The 16,379-nt window shown below is 39.1% G+C and overlaps 1 protein-coding gene across 1 annotated transcript in view; it reads left to right on the top strand.

Annotated features, from left to right (window-relative positions):
* ADAMTS19 (ADAM metallopeptidase with thrombospondin type 1 motif 19) overlaps nt 1-16,379 on the top strand; it is a 151,090-nt gene that overhangs the window by 20,210 nt on the left and 114,501 nt on the right. Inside the window, exon 3 of the mRNA XM_062018562.1 lies at nt 13,620-13,785. Coding sequence (XP_061874546.1) covers nt 13,620-13,785 — 166 coding nt within the window. The remainder of the gene's footprint in view (nt 1-13,619; nt 13,786-16,379) is intronic.

The following is a 16,379-nucleotide window of genomic DNA, read 5'->3' as shown; positions in this document are numbered from 1 at the left end:
GAAATATTTTGATGATCATGTATTGTATCATAGAGGATGTTTCAACTTTTCATCTTTGACATGGATTATTGTGTATTTAGAAGAAACCATGAGACTGAAGAAAGCAAAATGCATGAAAACATTTATGATATACCCAGAACCATGGGTCCTATGATAAAAGTGATTATACTGAAACAAAAAACAAGTGTGAAATGTGGATAAGGAAATTATAACACTGTATTGATACAAATAGGTTTTTGACATAGAGCTTTTCTTGATATATGTGCCTTTCCAGCTTTTATCTTTCTTTCTTTTAATCTGGAGTGACTTCGGACACTTCAAAGCTCAGTTTTAACAATCATGGAGAACAAGATGAGGTGTCTGAGAACTGGAGGAAGGCCAAAAACAGCAAGCAGGGGGACCTGGTAAACTACAGGCTGGTCAGCCTCAACTCCATCCCTGGGAATGTGATGAAATAACTCATCCTGGATGCCATTTGTAAACACATGAAGGAAAAGATGGTTATTGGAGGAGTCAAAATGGATTCACCAAGAGGAGATCCTGTTTGACCAACCTGATAGTGTTTTGTCATGGTATAAGTGGCTGGCTAGATGAGGGGAGAGCAGCAGATTGTCATCTACCTGCTTGACTTCAGCAAGGCTTTTGACACTGTTTCCTATAATGTCCTCATCAGAAAGCTCTGGCAGTGTGGCTTGAATGAGTGGACAGTGAGGTGGATCGAGAACTGACTGAGTGACAGAAACCAGAGGGTGGTGATCACTGGCACAGAATCAAGTTGGAGGCCTGTGGCCAGTGGAGTTCCACAGGGATCAGTTCTGGGGCCAGTCTTGTTCAACATCTTCATCAACAACCTGGATGAGGAGACAGAGTGTACCCTCAGCAAGTTGGCTGATGGCACCAAACTGGGAGGACTGGCTCATTCCCCAGAAGGCTGTGCTGCCATTCAGCAGGATCTGGACCTGCTTGAGAGTTGGGCAGAATCGAACCTCATGAGGTTCAACAAGGACAAATTCCTGGGGAAGAACAACCCCATGCACCAGGACAGGCTGGGGATTGACCTGCTGGAGAACAGCTCTGCAGAGAGACCTGGGAGTCCTGGTTGATAATCAACTGAATGTGAGCCAGCAGTGTGCCCTTGTGGCCAAGAAGGCCAATGGCAGCCTGGGATGCATCAAGAGGAGTGTGGCCAGCAAATCAAGGGAGATTCTTCTCCCCCTCTACTCTGCCTTGGTGAGGCCTCATCTGGAGTACTGTGTCCACTTCTGGGCTCCCGAGTTGAGGAGGGACAGGGGACTTTTGGAGAGAGAGTCTAGCACAGGGCCACCAAGATGATCAGGGGACTGGAGCATCTTACGAGGAAAGGCTATGAAGCCTGAGGCTATTTAGACTGGAAAAGAGAAGATTAAGGAGGGACCTCAAAGTTGGATATTACGAGAATGAGACAAAGTTTTTTTTCTGTAGTGTCCAGTAATGAGGGGTAATGGACGTAAGCTGAAACACAGAAAGTTCCAGTTAAAGACAAGGGAAAACTATTTTACTGTAAAGTTGGGGGAGCACTGGAGCAAGGAGGTTGTGGAGTCTCCCTCCTTGGAGGATTTCACAACCCCCATGGATGTGTTCCTGTGTGAACTAATCTAGGTGAACCTGCTCTAGCAGTGAGGTTGGACTAGATGATCTCTTGAGGTCCTTTCCAGCCCCTACCATTCTATGATTCTATGATCTTAGACGTTCACCTTCTAAACTCACATTTTATTTTACCAAAAGAAATGTGAGCTTTTCATTCAACCGATTGGCAGTATTTGTGTGAGCTGGCTTTTGCAAACTATGGGATTTTTGCAGAGAATATAGTCTGTCCCAGCTGTCCTAAGCTTTTCTTAGTTTAGGAATTCTTAGGAATGCTTTTTCTTAGAAGAATCCAAGCCTTTCAACAAGATGGGTTGCATGTCACTGAGGACTGAATAACTAAAATTCATAACCAGAAACCATTGTGGAAAGCTTGTAGGCAATAATTTCAGAGCATGGCTATGAAAGATATGGTGAGATAGTCTCATCTGCTGCTTCTCCACTGCCCTTCATAAGAAGGAAATGGAAAGATATGGAACCCTTTACATGCTAGAGAAAAAGTTTTGTTTTCAAGTTTTGACAGGAAGAGATTTTGCCACAATGAGATACGTTTTGGTTTTAGTTGGAAAGCAATTATAACTTTTTAAAAACAGATGTTAATGTAGCATTCATGTTGCAGAGCTAAAACAGTAGAATGTCAGTTTGAGCAGAAGTTAATGTTGCTGTTGGAACTTTTTTTGGCAGTATTTGCTGTCCTGGATTTTTAAAAAAAAGTTATGACTTAACTGCACATATAATAAAACATACATGGTACTTTTAATTTATAGGCATAATTTGGAAATAATAGGTTGAAATGGTTGAAGTAAGATTAATAAATTTCCAAGGAATTTTTCTGAACAAAGGAAAGGGTTTGAGGAATTAAGTCTCCCTGTATCTTGTTGCAGTTGAACATATATAATGTGACATTGTCTTAAAAAGTATTATCAAATGGTCCCTAGTAATCTTCAGAGTGTGCAGCTGTACAGAACTTATTTTAAAATTGATATTTCATGTGTTTCCAGTTGAGTTTCATAAATATGAATTTTTTTTATGTATGTGACTGTTAATAAATATTCTTCAGGGAGTTGGACTAGGTGACCTCTAAAGGTCCCTTCCAACCCCTACCATTCTATGATTCTATGATTCTATTAAAAAAAAAGTTACAGAAGTGACTACTGAATTACTAACATGTTACTGTTTTAGAGAGTCTGATAAAATTACAGGTGATGTAATTTATATTCTCCAGACTAAAATGTGCCTTGAGTATCTCTTGTCTTATGATGGCAACTGAAGCATTAAGAAATTCTACCTTGCACAGAGGCAAGGTGCCAACGGTACCTGAATAGCAGTGCCTGATGTAAAGATCACCTGCAAGAAATGTGGGCAGTCCAGATGGTCATAAGTGGAGAGCCACATTTTTGCAGGGAGACAGGCTTGAGGAAGTATTGCTGTTAAGTGTGCAGGAGATTTTAGGGATGAAGGTTTGATTTTGAGTCTGATTGTGGTACATGTTGATAAGAAAGTAATTTGTGGAGTTGGTGGAAGAACTGAGATATGCAGAGACTTCAAATTGCAAGACACAAGCTAGTGTTCCATTTAATGAAGGAAATGTCGCTGTATCAAAGCAGCTTTTCTTGAGGTCCTAGTGAATGTTTGCAAACTTCAATAAAAATCAGTAGGTATTTCACAATCCTACCAGTTTCAGAGTTATTACTATATGTCATGTTGCCTCAATTCCATTGTTGGAAACAATGTTATGTTAAATTTGTTACAGCTCTCAAGTGATATTTAGGAGGCTGTCAACCTTTTATGTATTTTTATATTACTAGTAAATATTTGACAACATTGAATCATTTCCAAAGCTACAAATCTGTCAGTTTCTTTGCGTTCTAGTCTTTGGGTTCTAGTCTGCTGAAGAACAACACTAGACAACCAAAATGTCTGCAAGCATTTGCAGTGCAGGGATCACAAAAAACAGTATTTGTATATTACTCATTATAAAATGGAAAATAAAGGATGCTTTTAAAGTAATGGCAAAGACGTGGGAGTGTTGGTGGATGAAAAGCTGAGTATGAGCCAGCAATATGCCCTCGCATCCCTTAAGGCCAACCGTAACCTGTGCTGCGTCAAAAGAAATGTGGCCACGAGGCTGAGGGAGGTGGTTCTGCTCCCACCTCTACTCTGCTCTTGTGAGACCCAGTCTGCAGTGCTGCGTCCATCTCTGGGTCTCCTAACAAAAGGACAACATAGAGCTGTCCGAGCAAGTCCAGAGGAGGGTCATGAAGATTATCAGAGGGTTGGAGTACCTCTCCTGTGAAGAGAGGATGAGAGAGATGGGATAGTACAGCCTGAAGAATGGAAGGCTCAGCAAAGACCCTGTAGCAGCCTTTAAGTACCTAGGGGGGTATACAAGAAAGCTGGAAAGTGACTTTTTACAAGGACATGCAGTGATGGGGCAAGAGGTAATGGCTTTAAACTGAAAGGGGAGAGGTTTAGATTAGATATTGGGAAGTTCACTGTGAAGATGATGAGATACTGGAACAAGTTGGCCAGAGAAGTTGTTCCCATCCCTGCAAGTGTTCAAGGCGAGATTGGATTGGGTGTTGAGTGAGCAGCCTGGTCTAGTGGAAGGTGTCCGTGCCCGTGGCAAGGAGGTTAGAAGGAGATGAGTTTTAAGGTCTCTTCCATTCCAAACCATTCCATGATTGTATGATTCTATGAAAGTGGAGTCTATAATTCATGGAGAATTAAATAACACTCTCTCTGCTCTTCAATACATTAGGGGCTTAATAGATAATTTTCCATATTTTTATCATAATTTTATGTTAGTGGTTTTGATATATTTTGATATCATATTCACTCTGATTAGGAAAAAAAAAAGCTAACTATTTTTACTTATGTACCTTGTTAGTCTTTTTCATGCTGTAGAAGTTGAATTCTTCCTGTCTGGCAGATACTCTTTAATAGGGATTTTTGATTTGTAATCTTGTAAATGAGCAAATAAGAAGAGGAGGAATTTTTCTGTTTATTTCTACTGCAGTTAAAGTTCAGACATACTGTAAAGCGACTGATACCACTTGCAGTTTGCTGTAGGCAGTGAGCATAAAAACTGCATGTTTGCTCTGTTCCTTATATTCTTGATATCTGTTATGGTCAGTCAGGGAGAAGATGCTGTGGACCTTTGTTTTGACCTATTCAAGTTTTTCCTGTGTATTTAACACAGATGTGTATGTGTTCTTGATTTTGTCAATTGGCAGTTTTATCAGTGTTGAAGGTGGTCAGCCAGTCTGGCAAAACATGATAAGGACAACATTGCTAATTGGAAAATTTCTTTGAGAGTCAGGATGTCAAGATTTGAAAAGGGGGGATTCTGAGGAAAATTATGCAATTTGTGTATTTTTTTTTAAATATTTCACTGTAAAAATCTCTTGAGAAATTAGAATATTTCAAATGTCACTTCCAAACTGTGAAGACACAAATGCCTTATTATTAAAATATTTTTATTGTGGAAGTAGTCAGTAATTGTTTGTGGTCACTTCATAAGTAGACTGTACTTTGTTTAGACGTCATCTTGCACTGTGAAGGCAGTTTAAAAATCACAGCAAATATTATAATATTGGCAATTTAAGTAGCACTTGCACCAAATACAGTAGTAATTTCTAATAATGTGTTTATAGAGGGAAACTTGGGTCTAAAAAAGGAACTATTTTATTTCTGGCTAGGAAACATGAAATTTGCAATCTGGAGGAAATGCCAAACATCTTAGTGTTTGGCTGGCAGTGAATTCACAGGCAAATGAAAGCTTAAAGTGTAACAACCATAGACCCTCTGAGCAGACCTGATCTCTGTAGTTCCTTTTATCCATTGATCTCCTTCATTTTCATTTCAACAAATCAGATTCCTTTGGATCTGTGTCCTTTCTGTGATCAGCTTACATTTCACCCGCCACTGTCAACTTAAGAGGTTCTTGCTCAGTGGATTAAGGTTATACAAATTACAGCATCTGTTGAAATGTGTCAGAATATACAGAGCCATGTCAGTTTTGTATGTCTCACTATTCTGCTTCATTTGTATCTAACAAAAATGAAGAAATCCTTTTGCACCTGCACCATCACCTTGATTTGATAAAAGTAGTCATCCTGAACATCATCAGGGCAGCACTACATATAGAATGGCTTTCCTAAAGACTCAGGATACTCTCTACCTGAAACCCGACAGGAAGCAGAGGAGTTTGGAAGAATTTAAAAGACATGGAGTTCCTTTTCTGTAGGTTTTAAATTGGAGCACGGTACCTGAATGCATGCTTTTAACTCAGTAGTCCCTGTGTAACAGTCTGAAAGTTATTTTCCCTGTCAGGGCTGTAAGATACAGCATTGTGTGTGTTTTCACTTCCTTAGGGCACAGTCCTGATATTAAAAAAAAAAAAAAAAGGATTGGAGTGAATACTGTGTCAGCAGATGAAAGCCAGTCATCAGAGATAATACTGACTGTGTCCCTACTGTGATGACTTTTAACTGTGCAGCAGAATGCAGTAAGGCGCAGCAGGTAGACAGAGGAAATTGTAGAAGTACAATGTGTATCCTGTGCAAAGCCTAGAAATGCAGTTAATTGAAGACAGAAGTTGCTGGCACTTATGAATTGTTTCTCCAGCCTTCAGTAATGAAGGTACTTAAATATGGAAAGCTGTAGTGTGTTTCAATAATAAGAACATGTGAAGTTCGTACCCTTTTATTTACACAGTTTGAAAAGTTGTTTGAGCCTGCTTCATTATGTGCATTAATAAGAGCTGGAGACTTACTTTTGTTGTGTTTAAGCTGAAGTCAGGTCCTGATGGCATTGTTAGAATCATGATACTAAATACAATTTGTACTTTTAAAATCATTGAGAAAAGCTTTCAGAATGGGAGAGCGATATGCAAATTCAAGATTTTACCTCTTTAAGAATAAGTCTTAAGTTCTGGGATGTTTTATGAGTAGTATAAAGTCTAATATTACCAGAATGTGTTTCGAAACTATTAAGTGTTGAACCAGTAAACAAGAATTGTCTTTTGCACTGTACGTTGGAGAAAACCTCTCATCTTTGTACAGCAGGTGATATTAAACTGTATATGCCTTTCCTACATTGGATAGGGATGGATTCTTCCTTTTACAGTATTGCTACTTGCCTTGTGCAATGTAGTGGTAGCATGAAGAAGTACAGTTTTGAAGAGCCTGTCATTGCACACTCTATGTATCTGCTTCACAAGACACTAAAGAGTAGACTGCAGGGAAAATTATTATTGAGGTCGTGACATGACAACTTGATCTCCATTTATTACTGAAATCTAGTTAAAGGTGGTTGTTGACTAGATGAAGTGTCGAAAGAGTAAAGAGAAAATAGGGAAGATGTAACATGGTGGGAATTTACTTCAGGTGTGAATTAGGTTTTGAATTTACCACTCATTTAGGGGAACACACCATTATTAGGTACACCTATTTCCATGTAAGCATGTACCTGGTACTAATAACCTGCAAGTGGAGGACAGGTATGTAAAGTAACTGTATATGGAGGACTTCTGTGTGCTGACACCACAAACTGCCTGTGCTGACCACAGCTGATTCTGGTGGGCTCCAGCAGACTCATAGGGCACAGCTGAGACCCTTAGCCAAGATTGCAACACTGCTGGGAAAAGGTAAAATGCTGCCCAGCAATGTGAAGAGTGAGGCAAAAAGTGGAACATCCTTGTTGCAGAGCCTACACTGGAACAGATATCCTGAGGGACTGCAACCTGTGTAGAGGGAGGAAGGGTCCAGTGTGAGGATGAAGGAGCGGAAGAAAGGAACTGTTAGTGCTAACAGTACCTGCCATTCCTCATCTGGCCTGTGCCACTTGGGAGGCTGGGGGAAGGTGTTGTTTTCGTTTGTCTTTGTTTCTCACTGTCCAAATCTGTTTTAATTGGAAATAAAGTTTTATATGACTGTTATTGTAATAGGTAAATGATGTCCCTGTCCTTATCTCGACCCATGAGCCTTTGTTTTAATCTTATTTTCTCCTTCTGTCCTGTTGGGGAAGAAGAGTAGGAGAGTTCCTGGATGAGTGTCTGGCAGCTGGCCAAGCTTACCTCACCACAGTGATCAATTGTTTAATGAATGAAAGATTTTGCTTTCATGTGCCAAGCTGCAGGACTAGAAAGCTGTTACTATGTTTACTACACCTAAGTGACTAATGATAAAGTGTAGACCACTAAGATGTAAACTTTGGAGATTGCAAACTATGTTGTGTAAAAGTGGTGAAAAAGCCTTTAATATTCTATGAAGTCTGTGTTACATCGTCTGCATTTATTATTGCATTTCAGTGAACCTCTGTGATGAAATCAACACAACATATTGGCAAAACCCTTTCATAACTCTCTTGTGGTATGTAGAGCCTCCTTTTTGACACAGTATTATCTGTGCCCCCTCTGTTATCTGGGATTTAACTTGAGAATGACATAATCTCAGACTGTAGTACATGCTTGTGGATATTCTTCTGTCATCCTTTTTTTTTCTGATATGATAGCAACGGAAATACATTTTCTTCTTTTCTTCCTTCTCAATTCCTGTTATTAGGAAAGCATAGTAGTTTTTTTCTTACATTTTTTTGCTGCCTTATTTGTATAAATTCTGTAAAGAACAATACTATGTTAAAAATCTGCATTGTTTCAACTTTCAATGATAGCAAACTGCCCCTCTGAACTGGTGTGCAACAGATAGTATATAAAAGTTTAAAGAAAGCTTTGCCATGCCATTTTTTGGCTTATACATAATATCTTACGTGTATAGGTAATCTTCACAAATTTACTTCGCATTTATGTTTATGTAACTCCTTATGATAATATAAATTATTAGAAGCAGTAGACTTACTTCAGGCTTTCACAGGATACATAACAAAATGTCAAATCCTTACACATGCTCTAAATAGGAAAAACGAATTGCAATCCTTTTAGGAAATAAATGGTGGACAGAAACTATTAACATGAACATTCTAAGACAGATATTAGAAATAAGATGGCATCATAGTTTCTGCTATAATGTGTTTTATCAGATACAATTGCCCAGAATGTTTGTATATTTTTCCATTCTTTGTATTTCATCTATGATAACTAGGGAAGTCCCAGTGGACTGTAGGTTAGCTAATGTGGCACCTGTCTACAAGATGGGCTAAAAGGAGAATCTGGGCATTCCAATTGTATGAGTGTCCTGGTTTAGGCCCATCAGGGAACAAAGACCATGATTAGCCATGAGTAGCGAACAGGCTGAGAATTGCTCAAGGGCAGGGAGGGCTTAATTGCCGCTTAAGGTTCAGGACAAAACAGACCAGGCCACTCGGTTTGGGGAAGAAAACAGAAAATAATTTAATGCAACATCAACTAAAACATACCCCCAAAAACCCAGAACATAACCAAAATGAAACAACACAGAGTAATACAACAATGAAGAGTCCAACCAGCCTTTTTAAGAACACCTTCTTGCCACACCTCCCCTCTTCCCGGGCTCAGAGCCCTGATCCCCGTGTTTTTACCCTGTCCCCTCCTGAACGGTTCGGGGGGGCAGGCAGTGGGGGTTTCAGTTAGTCTGTTCCCCATAGCTTCTGCCGTTTGTCCCTCCTCAGGACGGGTGAACTCCACACCAGTCCTCCCTGCAAGTCCGTGGGGTAACTCACACACACGCAGCCCTGCACGGGCTGCTCCGATGCGCACTTATTCCAAAGGCTGCAGCTCCTCTCTGCCTCTCATGTGGGGCTGCTCTGCGACACACAGGCTCTCCAGCACGGCCTGGGCCATGGCCGTCTCCCCACACAGTCCCTCGCCCGTCCGGGCTCACTCACATGGAGCTGCTGGTGGCTCTCAGTCCTGCCATGGATCTCCATGGGTTTCAGGGGCACAGCTTGCATTCTCGCCACGGCTTACAGAGGAGTCTCTGGTCTATTGCTTCTCCTTCCTTCCTCCTTCTCTGGCTGAAGGGTCTGCGTGGTCGCCTCTATCTTGTATCACTCTTACACCTCCTGCCAGCATTTCAAATTCCCGTCCCCTAAATAGTGATGGCAGAGGCGCCAGATTGGCCCAGCTGGGCCAGAGGTGGGTCTGAACCCAGGAGCTGGGGGAGGGTCCGCAAACTCTTTACTGGGTCTTCACTGCAACCCGCTCCCCCTGTTACTAAGCCAAAAGCTGCTCCTTGCTAAACCAGAACAATGAGGATCAGCAGGGCCCAATGCTGTGTCCTGCATTTGGGCCACAAACAATCCCAGGTGGTGCTACAGGCTTGGTGATGTGTGGCTGGAAAGCTGCCCAGATGGAAAGAACCTAGGGCTGTTAATCAACAGCTAAATGTGAGCCAGCAGTGTGCCCAGGTGGCCAAGAAGGCCAGTGGCATCCTGGCTTGCATCAAGAACAATGTGACCAGCAGGACCAAGGAAGCGAAAGTTCTCCTGTACTCAGCACTGGACCTCATTTACTGTGTTCAATTTTGGTTCTCTCACTACAAGAAAGGCACTTAAGTTGTGGAGAATGTCCGGAGAGGGGCCATAAAGCTGGTGAAGGGTCTAAGAGTGTTATGAGGAATGGCTGAAGGAGCTGTGGTTGTTTAGCCTGGATAAGAGAAGGCTGAGTAGAGATAGTATCACTCTACATCTACTTGAAAGGGAGTTGTACTGAGGTGAGTATCAGTCCCTTTTCCCAAGTAATAAGTGAAAGGACAAGAAGAAATGGCCTCAAGTTGTCCTAGGGGAAATTTAGATTGGATATTTGGCAGAACTTTTTCACTGAGAGGGTTGTCTAATAGACACTGGAACAGGCTGCCCAGGGACGTGGTAGAGTCATCATCCCTGGACATACTTAAAAGATGCATAGATGAGGCGCTGAGCCGTATGGTTTAGTGGTGGGCTTGGCAGTGTTAGGGTAATGGTTGGACTTAGTGATCTTAAAGGTCTTTTCCAGCCAGAACGATTCTATAATTCAGATTGTATTTCCAATTAGATGTAAGAAAATCCACCAGCTTTCATTTCTCATCTGACTAGTTTTGTGATTATTGGCATATTTTAGATGTGAGCTATTTTTATTTTAAAATAAGACAAAAAATTACTTTTCATTCAAAGCTAGTGTTTTCACCAACTTTTGTGCTTGTTTCTTTAATGAAAGGGAAAAATTTTGATGTGACATTAATGTCTGTTGTGGAAAACTTTCATTTATGAGGGCAAATTTAAAATATCTGTGATATCTATGAGTCCATTGCAGTGTCCATACCTAGTCTGATGTAGTGCTCTACATGTTCATTTGATGAATCCTGACCTGTACTTAAGGTACAGGGTGCTTCTATTATATGCAGATCAAGTACCCAGACCCTCCTTACTTAAAAGGTCTGAGGATTTTTTTCCAAATTAGATTGAGCTTAGACTGTACTGCAATGTATGTGTGCTATATTTCAGTTTTGTTTTGTTTCAGGTAAGAAACCTAAAAATGCACAGCCACATGAATGCAGGAGGGATGCATGTAAACTTTGCATGAGATAAATCCACTATCCTGGATAGTCTTTTCCATTGCAGCTATGAGCAGTGGTAGCATTTCAGTGAAATTGATGGGAAATGGATCAGTTCTTCATAACTCTACTTACAGGTCTACTGCAGATGCATTTTAATGTTTTACACTCTTTTTAATCTCTATTTTCCTGTGCATGTTCATGACATGAAGATTTTGCTACTTGAACTGTCTTAAGCCTGCATTTGTCCCTGGCATCCAGTATCTGAAAATTTGAAACTTGTACTCTAATGCATGACTTTGGCTTTCTTTGCTTTCCATGTTCATTTTTATGGTAGATCTTCTTACCTCTATTTCTAATGATTATGAAAAAATAAGAGCACAACTGGCAAGCACACAGCTTTGTCTTCTCTTTTCTGCCTATGAAATTTTCCAAGAGATGGAGTAATCACATTTGTTTCAAAAGCAGTCAAAATGATCACAGACATTATCAGATTATCCATGTTTTGCTTAAGATTACTCATTTGGATATGTATATCATTTAGGTTAATTTTATTCAATAAACTTTACATCAGTGTTCAGATCTTTAGCTTTTGACTCAAGAGATGCAATTTTGGGGGTTCTCTACCAACATAAATCTTCAGTTTATGCAAGAAGCTAAAAGAAAACATATCAGGAGTCCTAGCACAGCTTCTCGGAATATCTAGTTGGCAATCTCAAGAACAGTATCTTACAGCCCTGGTTTTGTTTTGTAGCAAAAAGAATGAGGGCAGAAGAAATATTCGAATGTGCTATGATTGAATCTTTGTTCAAGGTAGATGATCAGGGAAACCTGCAGCACTACCTGTGGGGCTCCTATTCCAGTTCTATTTCCAGACTTTTTCAGCATTTTTCATAAGCTAAGTAACGATTTAAAAAAAAAAAGAAAAATCTTGGCCTGAGAGAAATTCAATGTTAGACATAAAAACTGAATGAAAAATAGTTAAGGCATTTTACAAGTGCCTAAGAACTATGCTTTTTTAAAAAAATATCACATAGTTAATAGTTCATATTCGCAAAGTTAATTGTTATGTAAAAGCACTGTTATTAAAGATGTATAGAAATGGAATCTAATAGGTGTAGGGAAAGTACCTAGCAGTACATAAGTAGATAATCTTCTCATTGTGCAACATTTCAAGATCATGATGAAGATAAACTTACCTGAAAAGTAAGCACAGAAAAGAAGTGGCACAGCCACACAAACACAGCTACACTTACATTTCTATACAATGTTAATGATGACCTTTCAACATCTGTTCAGCATTCTGAAGTTAGTTTAGCTGTCTGAAAAATTAAATAAATGTGTTCATATTTATTTAATGTGATGGTACAGAGAGATTTTGGTTTGTGTGTGTTTTGTTTTTTTTCTTTTTAATATCCACTTACATTTGATGGGAATTGTATTTTGTACGACCTATTAATTTTTTTTTCCTTTTTTCTTGGATCAGAATTTCTTTTTGATGAATTATCCATGTCAGGCATGATATCCAATGTGATAATGGCATCTACATAATTCCAAAAGAAACAAAATTTTCTATTTATCTCCATTCACACTACATGGAAACACAGGAGAGCTCATTACTTTTGCCAGACATACCGTGTTATTTTCTTTCTTTAGCAAACTTTTCAATATGTTTATAAGTTTAGAGAATGTTAACTGTCAGTCTTACTGATAACATTTTCTAGGAGGCAAAAAACTCACAAAATGTTTCTGTCTCCAGCTTTATTCTTGATAGGAACATGTGTGTGTTTGAAGCTTAACAATTTGAGCTGAGATAGATTTGTATGGTATTTATATAAATATGTTTTATAGTGTTCTTTAACTTTGGCCACACTCTTGTAGTATTAGATATGCATCTGGTGTGTTAGCTTTTAATATATATTTGTGTGTATATAAATATGTTGAGGCAGAGGGGAAGCTAACCTACCAAATGGCTGTTTTCCTGTTTTAGCTGCTGGCAGCCAAGAAGGAGTTGCTGCCTGTTTCTTTACTTTTTTTTTTTTTCCCCAATTTAAAAAAGTGTAGAAGGAGTGTCAGAAGATGTCTTTTACAGCTTCATAGTTGTTCAGGGTTCTTATGCCCTAAATGATTCCTAGTATGTAAGTGAATATAGTTATCTTAATTGTGATAATATACTGAGTAATAAAACTAGTGTATAGACTTCTCTGTACACTCTGTACATATTTAAATGACCCCATGGGTCTCCCAAAACAAACTTTTAACATTCCAGGTCTTTTACCATGCATCTGCTACTGGCATATAGCCACCCACCCACACAGATTTAGTTGAAATAAATGAAATTTATTCTCGGTCACTTAAGTAGAAAGGCTTGTAAAATATAAAAGTAGTCTCCTTGCTGGTAAGGTTACTAAAACAAAAGGTTTTCGTAAGTGGAGATTTATGTTTGGGTTATTTTCTTTTGCAGGACTGTGCACAGTTTCATACTTAAATTCTTATCTGATATGTTCCTTTTATTTTCCTTTGCAGATGGGGTTTATACAGTTTAATGAGGACTTCATATTTATTGAGCCACTCAATCGCACTTTGGCTGTGACAGGTCACGCACACAGAGTGTACAGACGAAAAAGATCTACAGAGGAGAAAATTACTGAAAAGCCAGCTTCTCAGAATCAGTACTGTGGTGTTGTTACAGGTAATATACAAATCTCACTAAAAACACTAAAGATTATGTAGGTAGTAGTTAAAAACCACTAGCAAAAGCGTATCTGGTTATTCTTGTAGCAGTAACCTATGGTGGACTTTGAGGTGGCCTTCTGAGGATACTGTTTAACTTGTCAGAGGGAACTGTCTGTTGAGAAATGCATGCTGCTTCTTAATGTCCAATTTAATTTGAAAGTAAAAATCTTTAGGTCATGGGTTTTTTTTATTTGAATGTAATAGTTACAACCTATTTCTTGTCCCTCTCTGTCTTCTTAGTTATTTAATTGCTTACTGCATACAGTGCTTGACTTAATTTTGTGCTTTAAAGCATTATCACAGTTCCAGGTTTCAGTTAGTAACAAATCTTGAACTTCAAAATGAACCTAGAAATTTTTTCATCTCTCCTAACCTAGTCTAATTGAGATACTGACAAAGGGGAAAGAAATAGCAGAGGTGCACTGACATGGCTTGGGGAGATGGATTGTATGAAATTTGGGGTGAAGCAGCCGGAACTGGGTTATTTCAAATAGATAAAGAAAGGTAAGGCTGTAGTCTTCCATGCCTAAGAAGGTGCAGAGAGATGATGAAGCCATACTTTCCTTAGAGGTGTGCTATGACAAGATGAATGACAAGAGTTCTCACTTGCATTCAAGGAAATTTCAATTAAGCATAAGTAAAAAAAAAACCTCACCAGGGATGCTTCCCACTGGAGGACATTGCCTGGAGAGGCTGTGGAGTCCACGTCCCCAGACATTTACAAAACATAGCTAGAAGTGGCTCTAAAAGAGTTGATTTAAACACTTGCCCCAACTGGAGCAGAAGGTTGACATAGCTGGCCTCCAGAAATCTGTTCCAGCCTAAATGTTGTTGTGACTGTGTGGTTCTTCCTGAACATTTGTACTGCTCTGCCAACTTGAAATGGTTACAGAATAAATGTGACAGGTTTGCTGCGGGTCTTTTTTGTTGGTTTTTTTTTTTCATTATGAAAGTATTGTTTTTATAATTAGGCACCTATCTGCAGGATGAAATTGAAGATGAATTAGCAAACATGAATTGACTCTTTTTATTGTTATTAAGAAAGATGAAGTATATGACATGTAATTCATCTAGCAGGCTCTATATTTCTCTTCCAGGCATTGTATTATACTGCTGCTGCTTATTTAAAAGTGAAATTTTCTATATTAGCAAAAGTTGTTCACATAAAGTAAAACTGATTATTCTTCCTTGTTAGTGATAAGATAAAAGCATGCATACCTGCCTGTGTTTGAGAGTGAGAAAAAGAGAAGATGGGAAGTATGCATGATATGTGCACTGAGAAAAGGGAGAGAGGCATCTGATAAATAGAAAACCATGTGTTTCTTTTCACTTTCTCTTATTCTCTAAAATACAAAAGTCAGTTTATTCTGTTCTAATAATCTTATGCCCAAGGCTCTGATTTGGTGCAAATAGACTGTCAACAGAGATTCAAATATTTCCTTGAAATAGATTTCAATCTCCCTACTACTAGCCTGAAATTTCAAAATAATTTAAGATTAGCATCTGCTGGCATAGCCTTATTACCAGGGATGTATAAATATCTGCCATTTCTAACTGATGCTGATGTGCTAGCAAGACCAATCCCTCACTCTGCTGCTAGAGATGACATGCAGTTAGTTAATATCACCAAAACATCCAAGGTATGGGCATAGCCTTAAAGGTGGGTTACAGACGCAAAAATAAGCTTTTACAGAAACGTTTGAGACTTTTAAGTAAAACCTTAAACTAATAGATCAGTTCTCATGATTTCCATGAATCAAAGAGTTGAGTGTATGGGGAGGATTTGATACCCTCAGGTTATGCACAACTGCATTCAGTAGAGTTGTAGCTGTATGACAAAGAGAAGGCATTATCTCAGTGAGATGGCAACTTCTCAGCACTATGGACCTATCTTACAACAACATCTCTTGCTTCTACAGTACTCGTGTCAGAATAGGTGCTCTGGGGCAGATATCTATGCTGCTGGTTTTGCGCCAAATTAATATCAAAGGCTGGCTCTCTGTCAAGCAAATGTGTATTGCCAGTGATGAACTGTAATTATTAGAAGGAATGAATGTCTGTGCTGAAGGTGTTGAAGGATCAGCATTGGAAATAGCTTTTCATGCAGAGCTTGAAGAGACAATCAAAGAAGGTATTGTTTGTTGTCCCTTACTATTTTGGGCTGGATTCAAAGATGCTACACAGCAAACTTTGTTTGGAGAGAACAAAGAACTTGTTTTTGTGAATGGGGTGCATTTTTCATATTAATTAAGGGAGAGAGAGAATCGTACCAGAAGCAGATAATTTCTGGATTTTTGAGACACTGTGTGTATATCCTTTTGTTGAATGCGTGATTATTTGTATATGTGAGCCAACTGTAGATACACAGATCTCATACTTCACACCTTTTGTTAGCACATGGCCCATGAAACCTTTCCAAGTAACCAGTTCACAAGAGAAAATGTGCGAGCAGCATTTGCTATTAGAGCAAAGGGTTGCACTAGAATGCTAAGCTCTTTTCTGCTTACCTTATCTGAAGCACTTGTTCTAGGATGAAGTTATTTGCATGAT

This window comes from Colius striatus, chromosome Z (assembly GCF_028858725.1).
Source record: "Colius striatus isolate bColStr4 chromosome Z, bColStr4.1.hap1, whole genome shotgun sequence".
NCBI lineage: Eukaryota > Metazoa > Chordata > Aves > Coliiformes > Coliidae > Colius > Colius striatus.
Note: the sequence above shows the minus strand (reverse complement) of the source record. Positions and strands in the feature narration are given on the sequence as shown.